Source organism: Puma concolor, chromosome D4 (genome assembly GCF_028749965.1).
Source record: "Puma concolor isolate L17-30 chromosome D4, mPumCon1.1.hap2, whole genome shotgun sequence".
NCBI lineage: Eukaryota > Metazoa > Chordata > Mammalia > Carnivora > Felidae > Puma > Puma concolor.
The window spans coordinates 29466326-29487746 of NC_141679.1; the positions used below are offsets into that span (position 1 = coordinate 29466326).

At 37.1% G+C, this 21421-nt stretch overlaps 1 protein-coding gene across 4 annotated transcripts in view; it reads right to left on the reverse strand.

The window, feature by feature from the left end:
* Positions 1–21421, reverse strand: part of FANCC (FA complementation group C) — a 271193-nt gene that overhangs the window by 59710 nt on the left and 190062 nt on the right. For all 4 annotated transcript variants that reach the window (XM_025931652.2, XM_086685163.1, XM_086685161.1 and 1 more), the window contains one exon: positions 6777–6941. In XM_025931652.2, the coding sequence (XP_025787437.1) occupies positions 6777–6941 (165 nt within the window). The remainder of the gene's footprint in view (positions 1–6776; positions 6942–21421) is intronic.

The following is a 21421-nucleotide window of genomic DNA, read 5'->3' on the forward strand; positions in this document are numbered from 1 at the left end:
AGTAGGGTAGGGACAGAGAAAGAGGGAGAGAGAGAATCCCAAGCACACTTCACAGCCAGCACAGAGCATGATGCAGGGCTTGATCTCACAGCCGTGTGATCATGACCTGAGCCGCAATCCAGGGTCAGACGCTTAACTGAGCCACATGGGTAACCCTATTTTTCCTATTCTTAGCTGATGTAACAGAAAACAAATTGTTCAAATAATATTAAATAGGAACAAGGTACTCAATTATGTGTGTGTGTGCACTTATGTATGCTATGTATAAGTGAAATGTATGATAATGATACAAGAAACAAAAAGGGGGAATTAGGATTATTTTATTATTGAATAGTACTCACACTATCTGTGAAGTGGTGTAGTGTTATGTGAAAGTGGATTTAGATTAGCTATAAATGTATATTTCAAACACAAAAGGCAGTAAAAGAGTGGAAGACAAAAAGAGGAACAAATAACAAAAGCAACAAATATAAAGCAGTAAGGAATATAATTGATATTAATCCAACTATGTCAATAATCACGTTGAACCTCAGTGGTCTAACTGCACCAATTTAAAGATACAGACTGACAGAGTGGATCAAAAAACACGACTCAACTATATATACCTTGTCTACAAGAAACCAGCTTTAAATATAAAGAAACAGACAGATTAAAACTAATGGATGGAGAAAAATATAACTAACACTAGTCAAAAGAAAGCAGGAGTAGGTATACTAATTTTAGAGCTGGCTTCAAAGCAAGCAAAGTTATCAGGAATATAGAAGTTCATTACATATAGATAAAGGCATAAATTCTCCAAGAAGATATAACAATCTTTAACTGGTGTGTGCCTAATAATGGAGTATAAAATTATATGAGTAAAAAATAACAGAATTGCAAGGAGATGAATCTACTATCATAGCTGAAGATATGTCAACATCACTCTATCAGAAATGGACTGATCCAGTTGACAGAAAATCTGTAAGGACATAGTTGAACTCAAAAAACCATCAATCAACTATATATATTGCCATTTGTAGTCTACTTCATCCAACCAGAGCAGAACACACATCCTTCTTAAGTTCACAAGGAACGTTCACCAAGATACACCACATTCTGACTATAAAACACCCCTTTCCAAATTTAAATTAATAGAAATCATACAGTATCTGCTCTAAGACCAAAAAGGAATTATAAACCAGAAATCAGTAACAGAAACATAACTTGAAAATCCCAAATTATGTAGAGATTCAACAACACACTTCTAAGTAACCCATGGCTCAAGAAACCTCAAGAGAAATTTAAAATTATCTTGAACTAAGTGAAAATGAAAACACAATTCATCAAAATTTGTGGTATGCAACAAAAGTAGTGGTTAGAGGAAAATTTATAGCACTAAATGCATATTCAGAAAATAAGCAATATCTAAGATCAACAATCTAAGTTTCTACCTCAGGGAGCTATATAGATAAAGAAGAGCAAATTAAGCTCTTAATTAAGATAAAGAAGAGCAAAGTAAACAGAAGAAATAATAACAACACGGAAAACAGGAAATCAATAGAGAAAATCAATGATTTTCTTGGTTTTTGGAATAGATCAATACAATCAATTTAAGTCTCCATCCAGGCTAAGCTGAAAAAAAAAAAAAAGAAAAAGAGAACATAAATTGCTAATGTCAGACATGAAAGAGAAGACATCACTACATCACTATGGGCATTAAGAGAATAATAAAGGAACTCTATGAGCAACTCTATGGGGATAAATTTGATAAACTTAGAGACCAATATCTCTCCTTAACATAGAAACAAAAATCCTCAACTAAATATTAGCAAACTTAATCTAACAGTGCAAAAAGAATTCTGCATCACAACCAAGTGGAATTTGTCACAGGTATGCATGGCTGTTTTAACTTTTGAGAATGAATTAATGTAATCAATCACATCAACAGGCTAAAAAAGACAAATCATGTGATCATATCAATAGATGCAGAAAAAGTATTTACTAAAATCCAAACCCATTCAATACAAAAACTCAGTAAACTAGAAACAGAGGACAATTTTCACAAACTGATAAAGAATATCTATAAAAACCTAACAAGAATTAATACTGTTAAAATGTCCATATACCCAAAGCAATCTACAAATTCAATGCATCAACTATCAAAATTCCAATGGTAGTTTATAGAAACAGAACAAACAATCCTAAAATTTATATGTATCTCTGAAAGTCCCCAAATAGCCATAGCAATCTCGAGAAAGAGCAAAGCTGGAGACATCATGCTCCCTGATTTCAAACTATTTTACAAAGCTATAGTGATTAAAACAGTATGGTATTAGCATAAAAACAGGCATACAGATTAATGTGATAGAACAGAGAACTGAAAAATAAGTCTATGCATATATGCATTTTATGACAAAGGAGCCAAAAATATAAAATGGAGAAAGGACAGTCTCATCAATAAATGAAGCTGGGAAAGAACACGAAAAATAATACTAAAATTTGTATGGAACCACAAAAGAACCTGAACAGCCAAAGCAATCATGAGAAAGAACACCAAAGCTAGAGGTATCACAATCCCAGATTTCAAGATATACTATAAAGCTGTAGTAATCAAAACACTACAGTACTGGCACATAAACAGAGACATAGATCAATGGAATAGAATAGAGAGACCAGAAATAAACCTATGCTTATATGGTCCTTTAATCTGACAAAGGAGACAAGAATATACAATAAGAAAAGACAGTCCCTTCAATAAATGGTGCTGGGAAAACTGAATAGCTGCATGCAAAAGAATGAAACTGGATCACTTTATTATACCATACACAAAAATAAACTCAAAATGAATTAAAGATCTAACTGTGAGACCAAAAACCACAAAACTCCTAAAAGAAAACATAGGCAGTCATTTCTTGGACATTAGCCTTAGGCACATTTTTATGGGTATGTTCCATTGGGCAAGGGAAACAAAAGCAAAAATAAGCTATTGAGACTATACCAAAATAAAAAGCTTTTGCACAGCAAAATGAAAACACAACCTGTTGAATAGAAGATACTTGCAAATGATATATCTGAGAAGGGGCTAATATTCAAAATATATAAAGAATTTCTACAACTCATCACAAAAAAACAACAAAACAACCCACAAATGGTCTGATTAAAAAATAGGCAGATGACCTGAATAAACATTTTTCCAAAAAAGACATATAGATGGCCAACAGACACATGAAAAGATGCTCAACATCACTAATCATCAGGGAAATATAAATCAAACCACAACGAAACATCACATCACACCTGTCCAAACGGCTAGAATCAGAAAGACAACAAATAACAATGTGTTGGTTAGAATGTGAAGAAAAGGGAGCCCTTGTGCACAATTGGTGGGAATGTACATTGGTGCAGCTACTATGGAAAACAGAACAGATATACCTCAAAAAATTAAAATTAAAATGACTCTATGATCCAGCAATCCCATTAGTGGGAATATATCCAAAGGAAATGAAAATGTATCTCAAAAAGATATCTGTACTCCCATGTGTACTGCAGCATTCACATTAGTCAAGATATGGAAACAACCTGTGTCTATCAGTAGATGAATTAATAAAGAAGATGTGATATATTTATGTAGTAGAATATTATTCGGCCATGAGAAAGACAGAAATCCTGCAATTTGTGACACGGATGGACCTGAAGGCATTAAGTAAAGTGAAATAAGACAGAAACACAAATACTGTATGATATCACTTTATGCAGAATCTAAAAGAGCTGAACTCACAGAAACAGAGACTAGAAAGATGGTTACCAGGAACTAGGGTGTGGTGAAATGGGGACATGTTGGTCAAAGAGTATAAACTTCCAGTTAGAAGATGAATAAATTCTGGGGATCTAATGTACATTATAGTGATTATAGTTGATATAATTTTAGTTGAAACAATATTTAAAGTTGCTAAGAGAGAAGATCTTAAATGTTCTTGCCACCAAAAAGAAATGGTGATTATGTGACATGATGAACGTGTTAGCTCAGCTATGGTGGTAATGATTTTATAACATAAAAAGTGTATCAAATTAACTTGTACATCTTAAGTTTACACAATGTTATATGTCAATTATATTTCAATAAAGCGGGGGGGGGGGGAGGTGGAGGAGATGTAAGTAAGTAAATAATTAAGTAGATAAATAACTAAACAAACTGATATTTCCTCTTGTACCTACATGGAAACATAACAGGAAGCAAGTACACTTTATTGTCTAGTTTTGCAATAATACTTAAACATTTTTGGAAAACTCTTCTAAATTTTATCTAAATTATTTTAGGTGTACATATACTTAGATATTCTTCAGAAATATATAAATATGACATTTTTAGATTTTCTCATAATTTGTTATCTTATTCAAAAATAAAATTCATTTATAATATATTTTCTTTTTATTTTTAAACATTTATTTATTCTTGAGAGAGAGAGAGAGACAGAGCATGAGTGGGGGAGAGGGAGACACAGAATCTGAGGCAGGCCCCAGGCTCTAAGCTGTCAGCACAGAACCCGATGCGGGGCTCGAACTCAGAAAACTGTGAGATCATGACCTGAGTTGAAGTCGGATGCTTAACTGACTGAGCCATCCAGGCACCCCTATAATATATTTTCTTACACTTAAGAATGGATCATTGACTTTATGAAGGAGAATTAAAGTGTTTGCTTTCTCATCTCCAGCTGTTTGTGAAAAGATGAAACCAATACATCAGGTATTTCTTTTGACTCATGACAGGGAGACAACTACTCCAAAGGAACTGGACTAAACTATAAATGAAAGCAAATATGAGGAAAGCGATTTTTCCCCTGGCTTCAGAGATGTTAATAATTTACCTCATTGTGCCATATTGAACAGAATGTTTCCAAATTACTGTTGTAGTACTAGTTAACTGTGGCACCAATTTGAGACCAATCATTCAGAGTCTAAACAAAAAGGAATAAAATAATTCAAACATAGATGAAATACATTAATATTTCATCAAGAGGATTACACTGCTGCCTTAAAACTGAATCTCTAGAGGTGGATGAACTTGCTATGTTGCTCGTATTCATCTGGTATCAACAACAACAGGTGTCAACAGGAGTTCTGTTAAGGGAACTGGGCAGTACGCACATGTCGTAGAGAAATATCAACGTATTGAATAACTATTCCGAAGCTCAAGGTTTTTCCTGGGACAGCCGTGTTGACATTTGCACTCGAAGTGCAGCAGCACTAGTGAGCAAAACCACTGTGCCCAGCACAAGTCAAATAGGGAAACGGTCACCGTGTTCTTCACTCTGTGTACAGTAGTAACACTGCCGGTTTCACACAAAAATGTGTTTGATGAAGCAGCGTAAAATATTAATCTTACTGAATTTTACACTGGCGAATACTTTTGATTAAAAAAAACATTGTGTGTGGTGAAAAGGAAAGCATGCATAATGCCCTTCTGCTGCATGACAAATCCGGGTGGTTGTCCCGAGGAAAAGCACTTGGAAGTGTAAGAGCTGCAAGATCAACTGGCCACCTTTTTGTCATGGAAATTTACATGGAAGAATGGCAAACAGTGGCTGCTCAGAGTTGAGTATTTGGCACACATTTTCTCAAAAATTAGTGAAATGACCCTTGTACTTCAAGGAAAACAAATGACAGTATTTTGTAGCCAATGATAAATGTGAGTGTTTAAGCAGACTTTGAATCCTGGAAAATTCACTCCTGTCAGTGGGAGCTTGACAGCTCCCCAACACCTGAAGACATTTCTGATGGGCTTGGTGCTGACAAGAATGAATGTAAGTTTTGATACTATAAAATGAAATATGTCAAGGTTGAAAAGGTCTACATAACTTAATAAACCAGTATTTTCCAAATGAACCATGCATAAGGCTACAAGATCCTGCTTGGGCAAAAGAGCTTTTAAAAGTATACCACAGACATCCAATGGGTTTCAATGTAACAGTATGAAAAGCTCATTGTTATAATTTCAGATTCAGCATAGCAACTAACCTTACAACACTACCATTTTCAAAACATTTTGAAAATCTACAATTATCTGAGATGGCTACTGCAGTATTCCTGTCTGTTCCAATATATCTCTATGAGGCTGAATTTTCTACACTTCAATGGAAACAACATACCAGGCTGTACCAGGCTGCACACAGAAACATGTATGAGAGCCCAGCTGTCTTCCATCAGACAATAAAGAGATTTGCAAAAATGTAAAATAATGCTGCTTCTGGTATACATATTTTCTTGGAAAAGATCACTTTTTAATAAAAATAAGCTATTTATGTGAACATGTAATCAATTTATTATTTGAAAATGAATACTTTTAGAATATCGTTTTATTTTTCAAATATGATAAAATATTGATAAATACAATGCACATTTTTTAAAAAAAGAACTCACTGGAATCCTCAATAATCTCTACGATCATAGAGTGGTACTGGAACCAAAGTTTGAAAACCGCATTTCCAATATGCTGAAGTATTCTTTTTTTTTTTTTTAAAGTTTTTTTTTTCAACGTTTATTTATTTTTGGGACAGAGAGAGACAGAGCATGAACGGGGGAGGGGCAGAGAGAGAGGGAGACTCAGAATCGGAAACAGGCTCCAGGCTCTGAGCCATCAGCCCAGAGCCTGACGCGGGGCTAGAACTCACAGACCGCGAGATCGTGACCTGGCTGAAGTCGGACGCTTAACCGACTGCACCACCCAGGCGCCCCTATGCTGAAGTATTCTAAGAAAAGGAAAAACAATGCTGGATGAGAGAGTAAATGGTATCACTTACAGCAAGAAGGCCTCATTCACAGCATCAAAGAATTCAGGCCAGAGCACTTCCTGAGGTTCATGTCCATGGTAGGTGAGCAGAGCCTCCACCAGTGGTTGGATATCTGGCAGAGTTACAAGTGGTACACAAACTCGCGACAGGAACCTTATCTTTTCAGGAGCCATTCTATGGAATGAATAACAAATAATTATCCAAATCTTAGAAAATCTTCATGCTAAGATTGACAAGTTACTTGCTTTGTCCCTCACATAAAGGGGGCTACCCTAACACCATCTATGAATTCTTCTCTTACTCCATTCTCTAGAAGAAATCCTTTAGTCCCATTTTAACACCACTTATTCTCAAGACTTTGGCATAACTATCTAGAGGCACCTCCAATTTACCATGCCCAAAACAGAACTCTTGAATTCCTTCCCCAAACATTCTTTCCCCAGTCCTGACAATCTCATTTCCTCAGGCTTTGAAGGCCATCCTTGACTCCCCCCTTTCTCATGCCCCTTACCTAATCCAACAGTAAATACCATCAATTTATCTGACAACTTCCCTACATGCACTTCACTACCCCCTAATTCACTATCACCTCCAGCCTAGGTTACCGTAGGAGCCTTCTAAGTTCTCCCTGCTTCTGTCTTCACTCCCACTGTTTATCATTAAAACAATTCCAGCAACTCTTTAAAAATTCAGATCACTTCACTTGTCTGCTCAAAGCTTTGCAATGGCTTCCCACCTCAGAGAACTAGCAAAGTCTTATACTGGCTGCTGAGGCCTTCCATGACAGGGCCCCTTCTGTTTCTCTGGCTTCATCTCCTTCCACTTTTTCCCTTGCTCATCCTACTCCAGTCCTCTAGGCCTCTAACTACTCCAGGTGGGTCCTGTTGTTCATTCTGCCCAGAACTCATGGCTAGCTAGCTCCTTCATTCCATATCAATCTCAGCTCAAATGCTGCTTTATGTGATGGCATCCCTGACCATCCCATTTAAATGTACTTACCAATATGGTAGCAATCAGCTACATGTGGCAATTTAATTTAAATGAAAGAAAATTCAAAATTCCTGTTCTCAGTTGCACCAGCCACATAACAAATGTTCAACAGGTACATGAGGCTAGTGGCTTACAGTACTGAACACTGCAAATTTCCAGAACTTGTCCATAACTCCAGGAAGCCCCAGTGGACAGCAGAGCTTAATAGAGAAAATGCCATCTCACCCCACTGTGTATCTCTGATCTCACTTACCCTGTTTTACTTTTCTTCAGAGTACTTTTCATCACCTGACCTATAATGTATTTATTCATTTATTTATTGTTCATCATCTGTTTCTTCCTGTTAGGATATCAGCTTTATAAGGACAGATACGTTTTCTATTTTGATCTCTGCTCCATTTCTAGCATACAGGAAATGATTCCTTACACATACACATATATGCTCAAGAAATAGATGTTACATGAATAAATCAACTAGAGATCAATAAAATGAAAGTTTGAGATGTACACTATTAGAGCTTTTCCTAGCTATAGTCATATATAAATCTAGAAATTTAGCATGTGCTTTTTGAAACACAAATGGAACCATAGCAGAGAACATAAAGCTGTTCCTCACTTTTTTTTTTTACTTGCTGCCTCATATTAAAAAATGTATGTTCTAGGGGCGCCTGGATGGCTCAGGTTAAATGTCCAACTTAGCTCAGGTCATGATCTCATGATTCCTGAGTTCGAGCCCGCATCAGGCTCTGTGCTGACAGCTCAGAGCCTGGAGCCTGCTTCGGATTCTGTGCCTCCCTCTCTCTCTGCCCCTCCCCCATTCATGCTCTGTCTCTCTCTGTCTCAAAAATAAATAAACGTTAAAAAAAAATTAAAAAAAATTTTTTTAAATGTGTGTTCTATGATTTAACAAAGCCTCTATTTATAGGCATTTACGTTATTTCTAATTTTTCAATACTACTGCTGAGAATTACTGTTACTATTACTGCTATAGTTTATTACTAAAAACACTGCTGCAGTGGTATCTATGCATATGTCTATCAGTGACCCTGTGTGAGTATTTGCATATTAACTGCATTCCAAGAGACTACCAGTTTACTTTTCCCCAAACTCCAACCCAAGTGCATAATCTCCTTGCAATACATTCAAATACATCTGACATACTACCATTTTCATCATATTAAAGAAATTTTTCCTAGAACCCTCTGACCTGTTCCAATCCAGGCAGATTGCTTTTTATTCCCTCTGTACAGTTAACATCTTGGCCTCTGTCATGGGGATTTCCTTCACTTCTCTCCTGAACCCCATATCTTTTTCTTTCTTGGTTCATTCTTCTTATGTGGAAAAAGGTACATGAGTGATAAAGTACTTGAGACCTTGCATGTCTGGAAATATCTTTATTTTACTCTCACACTTGATTAACACTTTGGCTGAGTATAGAAATCTTGTAATTTTCCAACAAAATTGTGAGGGTGTGGTTCTAATGCCTTCTAGCTTCCTCCAGTGTTGTTTCTGAGAAGCTCCATGCTATTATGAATTTTCATCCTTTATATAAGTCCTGTTTTCACTCCCTGGAGGCTTTTGGAAATCCTCTTTGAAATTTTACACTGATATGTTTTGGTATGGATTTATTTTTATTCATTGTGGTCAGCACTCAGTGGATCTTAAATAAGGAAAGTTCTATTAGATTGTTTCTTTGACAATTTCCTATTCATTTTTCAATCTGTTTTCTATGAGAACTCCAATGATTCTGGATATTGAATTCCCTGGACACTTTGCTGTCTTTTCTTTCTTATTTTTCATCTCTTGGTCTTTTTACTCTAGATTTAAAAGAACTTTTCAAATTTATCTTCCAATCCTTTTATTAAGTTTTTCATGACCAATCTCTCATGATTAATTTACAAGAACATTAAAAAAATTTTTTTAAGTTTAGTTTTTTTGAGCGAGAGCATGCGAGAGTGAGTTCAGAAGGGGCAGGGAGAGAGGGAGAGACAGAGAATCCCAAGCAGTCTCCACACTGTCAACATGGAGCCCAACATGGCTCAAACTCACAAACCATGAGATCATGACCTGAGACGAAATCAAGAATCAGACACTTAACTGACTGAACCACACAGTTGCCCCACAAGGCAGGAGTATTATAATGGCTGCTTCATATGTGTGTATTATCTTTTGATACGAGATCAAAACTCAAGCACTGTCCACCCCGGCTACTGCAAGCCTGTCTAGAAATGCAGGTACAACTGTCCACCACGGGTCTAGGGGATTGGTTATGGGTAGTCTCTACCATGGTAATAGCTGAAATGAACAATTTACTGGCCAAGCCTTCCCCCAAAAGCTGTGAGCCTTCAAACAGACTTCAGAGTTCCAGAACAGTTACATCAGACACAGTCTGTCAGTAAAATTTTTGTCTAAGTAAAGGATGGATTCCTGGTACTTCCTCCTCCATCATCTTCCCTGACATCCCCTTCTGATCTCTTGTATTAAGAAAAAGAAAAACAAAAACAACCCCTCACCTTCTTACTTTTTACTACTCTGCCCTTTTGTACTTTATCCTAGGAGAACTATTTGGCTCAATCTTTGAAGTCATTACTTACCATTCAGCTGTATTTCCTATTCACTCTTTTTTTTTTTTTTAACGTTTATTTATTTTTGAGACAGAGACAGAGCATGAACGGGGGAGGGGCAGAGAGAGAGGGAGACACAGAATCGGAAGCAGGCTCCAGGCTCTGAGCCATCAGCCCAGAGCCCGACGCGGGGCTTGAACTCACAGACCGCGAGATCGTGACCTGAGTTGAAGTCGGACACTTAACCGACTGAGCCACCCAGGCGCCCCCCTATTCAGTCTTTTACTTTTTTTTCGTTTATGAGTCCCCTCTTTTAAAAACATAACCAATTTATTTCTATTTCAAGGATTTGACGGTTTCTCTTATTATTTTTAAGACATTAATTATCATTCCCCCGTTTTCTTTAAACCACTTGCTTGTCTTAGGTAATGTATCTTCTGTTTTGTGGCATTTAGTTCATCTTTCCTTATGGTGTTGGTTTTCCATCAATATCTAAGGATTTTTGTTTCCCCTCTCTGGAATTTGGGATTTCCCACTAGCCTCTCCATGACTGCTTTTTACCACAGCCTCCTCTGGTACTTGTGGAGAGGGTCACGATGTATTCCTGGTTGGGGTTGCCAATAAATTGCACTCTGGGCATTGGAGCACCCCCAGAATGGCTGGGAATTAATAGCCATTTGATGCTCATGCCTCCTCCAAATCTTCTCCCTCCTTTCTGCTGGAAACAGGACACTTCTGTTGTCTCTTGTTTGAAGGCAGCAGATAAGGACTGCATGAGGGCCTAGCCCTTAGCTGGCTTCTGTAAATTGAGGCAGTGCAACAGGCGGTCTTGTCGGCTGCCAGGTACCTCCTGCTCCATGAATCCACTCCAATGTTACTTTTACCTTTTGCAGTAGTTTTCTCTTGCAAGCTTTTTGGGCTGTGATATTTTCCTTCAAAAATATCCCATAACCTGCCACTTGAAGTCTTTCTTGTAACTTGTGGGTCATCAAATGCTCCCTTATTTATTAGTATTATATATTTGTTAAAATTTCTCCATCAACGCTAAGAGTTGGGAGGATAAAGTGAATGCTAGGCCATGCATGAGTTTAGTTCACCACTTGATTTTGTCTCTTATATTACATTTTCATCTTACTCTCTTGCACTTTAATCTTTAGGATCTGGCCAAGTTCTCTACATTAGAGCTACTCAAAATATGGCCCTCAGAATCACCAGCAACAGCACCCCTATGAATGGGGCCAAGAAATCTGTTCCTTAACATCTTAACATCAGGTGATTCTTATGCCTACTATAATTTGAGAAACATTGCTCCACACTACTTCTTCAGTAGCAGTCCCGAGAACTAGATGATTATCAATCTCTAGTAACAATCTGAATACTTTAATAGACATGATAGAACTATGTTTAAGATTTTTTGTTTTGTCTTTTTTGTTTTAGTTTAGCTATATTTTCTTGATAATCAACAATAAAATTCTCAGAGATAAATTTTTTGTCAAACTACACTAATGATTTCTTATGTGCAAACAGTTTGTCTTTTCTCCTCAAATAATTACCTTTTGCAAAATCCACTTCTTGTTCTTTACCACTTTCCTAAATGACTGAGGTCTCTTCAACCACAGGTATCTTCCACTATGCTTTACTGTCTTTCTCTAACCACCAAGGTGGTTTTAGATTTAAAAATAATTGTGTTTTTGAGTCCATTATCTAAGTTTAATGAAAAGACATATTTAGCTTGAGTTGTAAATACCATAAAGTTTTGGAATTTATGAACTTACTGGGTGGGATTGGAGAAGGGAAGAGTTGTTGTGTGTATGTCTGTAATGTGGACTGTTTTTCATGTATATTTTGCACAGAATCTAGCAGAATATTTTGCATAGAGTATTAAGGGCCTGATGTGTATCTGAGAAATGGAAAAATAGTTACACGTACTCAATAAATCTAGAACTCTGAATGAAGCAGGGAGGTGGTGATCTTGCCCTTCAGCAATCCTCTCTGGAAGAACCTGTTAAGTCCAACTTTTCCCTCATTATCTTAAAATTTTTACCATTCTCTCATTACCTTAGAAGAGAGGGCTCAGAGACTATCACTGGCTACTAGGTGTATGGAAAAGACAATCCTGGCAACAAGGGCATTTATCAAGCACTGAAATTCATGGGATGCAGACTGTATCTCCCAATCAGGCTGAAAAGGTCCAAGAGAATTTTGTGAAAATTTCTAAAGTCTTTTGGGGTGCTTCGGTGGCTTAGTTGGTTAAGCATCTGACTCTTGATCTCGCTCAGGTTTTGATCTCAGGGTCGTGAGTTCAAGCCCTGCATGAGGCTCCATGCTGGGCATGAGCCTACTTTAAAAAAAAACCCTAGGGGCGCCTGGGTGGCGCAGTCGGTTAAGCGTCCGACTTCAGCCAGGTCACGATCTCGCGGTCCGTGAGTTCGAGCCCCGCGTCAGGCTCTGGGCTGATGGCTCAGAGCCTGGAGCCTGTTTCCGATTCTGTGTCTCCCTCTCTCTCTGCCCCTCCCCCGTTCATCCTCTGTCTCTCTCTGTCCCAAAAATAAATAAACGTTGAAAAAAAAAATTTTTTTTAAAAAACCCTAAAGTTTCATATAAATTTCAGTAGCTTTTCAGTTGACCTACCTAAATGCAGGTCAACTGATAATGTTCTGAAGGGCTTCAAGGTGCTCACAGCCTTCATGGCTCCCTCTTTTGGTCTTGAGCTTGCCAGAGTGTGGAGATCCAACTTCAACTAGAGTTAGGCAACACTTTCCAGACTGGAGTACACTAAGCATTATGTCTTGATTAATTGCCAGAGCAACACTTCCAAATGATTTTTGCACAAGAATTCAACTGCAGAAGGTTCAACAGTAACCATATACTGCTAGAAACATCATTCTCATGTGGCTATGTTGAAGTTTCCAAACCATCTGCAGCAAACCACAGAACTAACTACAAGATAAACTGATGATGCTCAGAAAGTCCAGAATGTCATTCCTTCTAGACGGTTTATAGCAAAGAACAGGAGAGAATTTAAACATTCTGTCATCGAATTGTTGATTTTAGTTGGTGGCAAGTGAAATTCTATTTAAAATGCTATGACAAGGCCATTTATCAGGCGTCTAAAAAGAATGCAAAAGGAAACCAAACAGATTTTCCTATTTTTTTTGTTCCTCTGACATTTTATGCATCAAAGTTATGAGATTAACTTTTATATTTTCTAAGAGACTTTTGAGTCTTTTGAAATGAACTTGAAACATTCAAGTAGCAAAAAGTGAAAAAAATGTACAGATGCCCTCTTTAAAAAAAAAAACAACAGAGAAAAACAGAATAGCATTGTTTGTATGGTGTTTAAGTTTGAGAGGCCCTTGGCGACTTGAACATTTCAAGTCTTCCAAGCAGAAGGTAAGTAATGATAAAATTCAAGTTTCATAAATAATGGGAATATCTGCATTCAAATGTACTGGAAAGTAGTTTGCCCACTATGCTATATTCTTATTCAACTTTTTTGATTTTTAAATCTTAGAAATGCACAGATAACTTCATATATATAGAGCAAATTTATATTGTTATGATGCATATTTTAGTTATTATTATAACTTATGACAGCATCAAATATAATGGCTCCAGCATGTTTGGCAGCTCTTTCAAATGTTATCATGATGGCATTTCACTACCTGATTTCATTAACCAGTTTCTAACTGAGACAAGAGAACACACTTGGTTGGATTTATAATTCACTAGAGAGCTGTAGATGTGGAGTTCTGAGTCTCACATAAGCTTTAAGGGATCCAGGTTCTTTTATGGATGGAGAACAGAACTTCCTGGCTTGAGGTCTTAAAAGTAGAACTTTCAACACTCATAAAGAGACTCAAAAGGAATGCTGAGCATCAAATTGCTTTTTTAAATTCAATCTTCTGATAATTATAAATGAACTTAATTGAATTTCTCTAAAAATTCAACACATTCAAAAAAATACCTGTAAAAATTTCTTGTTGAATTCTAAAAATTAAGACTCCATAGTAAACACTATTCAAAAGAGCAAATTAGGAATGTATCAGATGTATCAGTGTCCAAAGGACATTCTACTAGCATATGCATCTCATATTCTTGGTAAATTCAGTTAAGAGTTCTACTAATTACATCAATGATTTGCTTTGACTAAAAATGTTTTTAAACTATTACCAAATTAATCACCATGTTATCCTTGATGCTACTGCCAGCTGGGGTGCCAGCATGGGCATCCTTCAGAAAACTGCTCTGTGCCAGGGAATGTGCATATTATTTTTTAAAAAACATACATCCTTACTGAAGAAGCAATCATAAACTCAGGAATTAACCTGCCCCACAAAATGACCCAATCTGGCACAAATGGAAATTTCTCAGATGTAAAGAGTATATTAGCTAATAGTTTCCAGCAGGCTTTCCTAATTGTGGTCAATGGAGTTTAGATGCCTTTCTGAACTGCTGTCCTCTTCTGTCCTGAGGGTGAGAAAATGAAAAGTACACATTCTGAAGAAAGAATCTGAAAGACCAGTATAGTCAAATAATGGGTACAGTGCAGAAAGACACTGTAAAGGAGAAAAAATACTGCAGAGTGCAGAGAGGAATCAATATTAAGCAATCTAAGGCTGATTAAAAATGATTTTTTTTCATGAACTACAACTGCCATTTTGGAAATAAGACCCTGTGGCAGGAAATTATTCCTTTATTATGAATGTTATCTTTTAATTTTTGGTATTTTGCCAGCTAGCACTGTATTTTCATTTTTAAAAAGTCTAATTATAAAATTATGATGTATAGAAGAACATAGGGAATTACTATAACATCAACTATGCACTCATTGCCATGATTTCACAATGCTAACATTTTAGTGATATTTCTAGTTGATGTTTTAGAGAAATAAAAATGTTTCAGTTATAGTTGGAACACCCTCTCCTGTCTCATTTTCTCTTCCCCTTCCCAGGAGTTAGCACTCCCCTAACGATGGGAGTCCTCTCTGTCTAGTTTTTTTTTTTTTTTTTTTTTAATGTTTATTTATTTTTGAGAGAGAGAGAGAGAGAGAGAGAGAGAGAATGAATCTCCAGCAGGTTCTGAGCTGTCAGTTCAGAGCGTGATGTGGAGCTTGATCTCAGGAACTATGAGGTCATGACCTGAGCTTAAATCAAGAGTCACTCAACAGACTTAGCCACCCAGGCGCCCTCTTTCTGTCTAGTTTTAACACTTTTACTTTATATGTGTGTATTGTTTTGAGTGTTTTAAAACTTTATGTAATGATGACATTACAGGTATCTTTTTGCCACTTCCTTGCTATTCTGTTCTGTGGGTCTTTGTGTCTGGCTTTATATAAGTACCAAAGTGGCTTAATGACTAGCTTTGTAATATGTTTTGAAATCAGGAAGGGTGAGGCCTCTAGTTTTGTTTCTCTTTTCAAGGTTGTTGACTATTTGGGGTCTTCTGAGATTCTATATGAATTTTAGGACTTTTTTAAAAATCTATTTCTGCAAAAGAAAAATGCCATTTGGATTTTAATAGGACTGCATTGTATCTATGGGCAGCTTGGGGTAGTATGGACATTTTAACAATATTAAGTCTTCCAGTCCCTCAACACGGAATGCCTCTTATGTATTTGTGTCATGTTTAATTTCTTTCAGCAACATTTTGTAGCTTCCGGTATATAAGTCTTTCATTTCCTTAAGTTTATTCCTCAACATTTTATTCTTTCTGATGCTACTGTAAATGGGTTTTTTATATAAAAAAAAAATCTCTTTGTAAAACTGCTCACTGCTAGTGTATAAAACACAATTGATATTTGAGTATTTATTTTGTATCCTGTAACTTTACTGAGTAAATGTACTAGTTTTAATAGTTTTTCTGTGGAATCTTTAGGGTCTTCTGCATATAACATCATGTCATGTATAAGCAGAATAAGCGGTCCTTTAAAATTTGGATGCCTTTTGTTTCTTTGTCTTGCCTAATGGCTCCAGTGCTTCTAGTACTGTGTTAAAAAGAAGTGGTGAGAGAGGGTATCCTTGCTTTGTTCATGATTTTAGAAGGAAAAAATTTCAGTCTTTCACCATGAAGTGTGATGTTAGCTGTGGGCTTTTCACACATTGTCTTTATTTTGTCGAAGTATGTTCCCTGTATTCCTACTCTACTGAATGTTCTTATCATCAAAGGATGTTGAATTTTATCAAATAGTTTTTTCTGCTTTAATTGAAATTATCATTTGGTTTTGTCAATCATTCTGTTAATAAGGTGTATTACACCAATTGGTTTTTGAATGTTGAACCAACTTTGCATGCTAGGAATAAATCCCACTTGACCATGATGCAGAATCTTTCTAATTGCTGACTTTGGTTGACTTGTATATTGCTGAGGATTTTTACACATGAATATTCATCAGGAATATTGCTGCAGTTTTTTTTTTTCTTGTAGTGTATTTATCTGATTTTGGTATCAGGGTAATGCTGGCCTCATAAAATGAGTTTTGAAGTGTTCCCTCCTCTTCAATTTCTTGAAAGAGTTTGAGAAGGACTGGTATTAATTCTTTAAATATTTGGTAGAATTCTCTAGTGAAACCATCCAGTTCTGGGCTTTTCTGGGCTTTCTCCTTCCTGTTGTAGATCTGTTCAGATTTTTAAATTTATGAGTCACTCTTGGTAGGCTGTATGTTTATAAAAAATTTATCCATTTCTTCTAGATTATCCAATTTGTTGCAATATAATTGTTCATAGTAGTCTCTTTTTATTTTTCTGCAATGAGTTGTAATGTCTTCTCTTTCATTTGATATTTGTTATTTTAGTCTTCTTGCTGATTTTCTTAGTCTAGTTAAGGGTTTGACAGTTTTCTCGATCTTTTAAAAAATCGAATTCTTTGTTTTTTTCCCATTCTCTCTTTAGTTTATTTCTCCTGTAACCTTTACTATTTCATTGTTTTTGCTATCTGTGGGTTTAGTTTATTCTCCTTTTTCTACTTCCTTGAAGTATAAAGTTAGGTTGCTGATTTGAGATCTTTTATTTTTATTTTTTTAAACGTTTATTTTTGAGAGAGAGAGAGACAGAGAGAGAAAGAGAGAGAGAGGACACACGCACAAGTGGGGGAGGGACAGAGAGAGAGGAAGACAGAGGAACCGAAGCCGCCCGATGCGGGGCTCAAATTCACAAACCCTGAGATCATGACCTGAGCCAAAGTCAGGCGCTTAACCAACTGAGCCACCCAGATGCCCCAAGATCATCTTTTTTAAACAAGATGTTTACTGCTATGTACTTTCCTCTTAGTACTGCTTTTCCCTCATCTTATACATTTTGGTATACTGTGTTTTCATTTGTCTGAACATATTTTCTAATTTCCCTTGTGATTTCTTCTTTGACTCATTGTTCAAAAACGTGTTGTATAATTTGCACATATTTGTGAATTTTCCACTTTCCTTTTATTTTTTTTCAAGTTTTTTAATGTTTATTCATTTTTGAGACACAGAGAGAGAGAGACAGAGTGAGAGCGGGAGGGGCAGAGAGGGAGAGACAGAATTTCAAGTAGGCTCCTGGCTCTTAGCTGTCAGCACAGAGCCTGATGCGGGGCTCAAACCCACAAACTGTGAGATCATGACCTGGGCTGAAGTCAGACACCCAACCAACTTAGCCACCCAGGCACCCCTCTCCTTCATTTGTGAAGGATACTTTGCAGCATATAATAATCTTGATTGGCAGGTTTTTGTTTTAGCACTTTGCTATGTCATCTCACTCCCTTCTGGCCTTAATGTTTCTGCTGAGTAATCCACTGACAATCTGGAGTTTCCTTATATGTGTTACATTCCTTGTATTCTTGCTACTGTCAACATTCTCTGTCTCTTGACAGTTTAATTACAACATAACTTGCCATGGGTCTTTTTGGGTTTATTTTAGTTGGGAGTTTGAGCTTCTTGAATTTGGATGTCTAATTCCTTCTTCAGATTTGATAGTTCTCTGTCTTTTTCTCTCTCACTTCCTCTGTGACTCCCACAAAACATACAATTGGTTCACTTGATGATGTTTCATAAGCTCTATGGTTTAATTAACGTTTCATTCTTTTTTCTTTTTATTCCTTGATTTGATAATTTCAAGTGACATGTCTTCAAGTTAACTGCTTGATCAGTCTATTGTTGAACCTCTCTAGTGAATTTTTCAATTCAGTTATTTTTTTCTTCAGCTCCAGAATATCTGTTTGGTTGTTTTTAATAATTTGTATCTGTTGATATTCTCATTTTGTTTACACATTTTTCTGATTTCATTTAGTTGTTTATCTGTATTCTACTGTAGTGCATTGAGTTCCTTTAGGACGATTATTTTTAATTGTCAGGTGGTTCATTCATAGCTCTCCGTTTCTTTAGGGTAGGTTTGTGCAAATTAATTTTGTTCCTTTGGGCCATGTTTACCTGTTTCTTTGTGTGCCTTATTTTTTGTTGTGTTTTATGCAATTGAAGAAAGCCACTTCTTCTAGTCTTTATGCACTGGCTTTGTACAGGGGAACTTTCACTAATCAACCTGGTGAGAGAATCTGGGGGTCCTCTGAATCTTTTCTGGGGATGTGTCTTCTCTGGGCTTATGTAATTTCCCAGAGAGCTTGCCAGTTTTTCAGGAGTTTGCAATCTCTTCCTCCCTCTGGTGTTTGTCTGTGGTACTGCAGGTTCTCTCGTGCTACAACAAGCCACTAAGTTTTTGTTCTCTGCAGCCCCTCTGACCTTCAAAGTGGGCTGCTTCAAGTCAAGGGAGACAAAAACCAATCCCTAGGGTAGCCCCTTCAGAAGCTGGAACATTAGATACACATTCTACTCTTCTTTCCCACCCCCCAACCCACCCAGACAGAAGCTGTGAGTTGGGTGTTTTCTCCTTACACCAACCTCCATCTGCAGCACTGCCAGCTCCCTGCGGCTACAAAAAGCAGTGTAGGGCTCTCTAACATTCATGCTCTCCAGGTATTGAAAGTCTGCTCATTCCCCATCAGTGGTCAGAGTCAGGTAAGCTACCTGAGGCAGTCCCTCAGGCAGCCCCCCCAAAAGCAAGAACATTGAACATATTCCATTCTTTTCTTTCTCCCTCAAGGGACAAGCTGAAAGCTAGAATTTTCCTCCCAGTCCCACCAAGCTGAGCCAGCTTAGGGGAAGGGCTACAGTGGTTGGTATAAAATGGCTTTCTTACCATTTCAATATGGCCATTTTTGACTTTGAGCTTGCCTGGAGTATTGTAACTTCTTAATTGGTTTCTGGAGTTTTCAAATAAAGGCTCTTTGGGTCATATACTATTGTTGAGTCAGTGTTTCTATAGGGAAACAAGGACTGGAGCTTTCTATTCTGTCTTGCTGACCTCACTCTTGAATTTTTTAAATGTTTATTTGTTTAGTTTTCCTCTTTTGGTAATAACTTGCTTATATTTCTTGTCCATTCCTTTAAAAACATTTTTTTTATTGGGGCACCTGGGTGGCTCAGTCGGTTGAGCGTCCGACTTTGGCTCAGGTCATGATCTCGCGGTCCATGAGTTTGGGCCCCGTGTGGGGCTCTGTGCTGACAGCTCAGAGCCTGGAGCCTGCTTTGGATTCTGTGTCTCCCCCTCTGCCTCCCCCTCCCCCCTCATGCTCTGTCTCTCTCTCTCTGTCAAAAATAAACATTAAAAAAAAATTTTAAAAGCAGGCTCCAAGCTCTGAGCTGTCAGCACAGAGATGAAGGGCTCGAACTCACGAACTGTGACATCATGACCATGTCAGATGCTTAACTCACTGAGCCACTCAGGCATCCTTCTTGTCTATCTCTATACTGGAGTGTTTGCCTCTTTATGACTGATTTGCAGGAGGATTATTATACTTTGTATACTAATCCTTTATCTGTTTTACAGGTTGCAAATTATCTCCCAATTCTGTGGCTGATGTTTTCCACTTAACAGTGTTTTTGTTTTATTGTTTGTTTGTTCTTAGTTGAGTTTTTTAAAAAATCGTCAACTTGACATATTTTGGGAGGATGGTGTAGAGTACATACACATTGCCTCTTACTGATGTTTTAAGTCTCTTACTAAATTTGTTTTTAAAGAAAATTTTTCAATTTTTTAATTATTTTTTCAATGTTTATTTTATTTTATTTTTGAGAGAGAGAGAGAGAGAGCACAAGCAGGGGAGGGACAGAGAGAGAGGGAGACACAGAATCTAAAGCAGGCTCCAGGCTCTGAGCTGTCAGTGCAGAGCCTGACATGGGGCTCAAACCCACTTGTGAGACGATGATCTAAGCCGAAGTCAGACGCTTAACTGACTGAGCCACCTAGGTACCCCTCTTAATAAATTTCTATTATTCAACATTCATCTCAAGGTAAAATCAAAGTCTGCACCCGACATGTAAACAAATGACTGTAAATGTTTTCTATGTCCCCCTTGGAATTCTTCTTATTACTTTTTAGGTATAATTTATATATGGACAACTATTACCACTAATGATCCACTTTTAGGACTTTTCCATCACTTCAAGATCTTTTGGGCTCATCTGCAGTAAATCTCTGTTCCTATCTTTAGCCCCAGGCAACAACTAATCTACTCTGTCTCTATAGATTTGCCTATTCTGGACACTTGGTAAAAATGAAATCATATATGGTCTTCTGTGACCGGTTTCTTTCACTAAGCATAATGTTTTGAGGTTCACACATGTTGCAGTGTGAATCAGTAGATTGTTCCTTTCTTACTTAGGAATGGTATTCTACTGTGTGGACATAACATATTTTGTTTATCCATTCATGAGTTGATGGGTATTTGGGTTGCTTCCACTTTTTGTTTATTATGAATAATGATATGAATATCTGTATACAAGTGTTCACATGCTTATTAGCCATTTGTACATATTTTCTGATGACATGTATTCCAATCTTTTGCCTATTTAAAAAAATTTTTTAATGTTTACTTATTTTTGAGAGAGAGAGAGAGAGGCAGAGTGAGAGCCAGGGAGGGGCAGAGAAAGAGGGAGACACAGAATCTAAAGCAGGCTCCAGGCTCTGAGTTGTCAGCACAGAGCCCAGTGCGGGGCTTGAACTCACAAACAGGGAGATCCTGACCTGAGCCAAAGTCAGACGCTCAACTGACTGAGACACCCAGGTGCCCCTT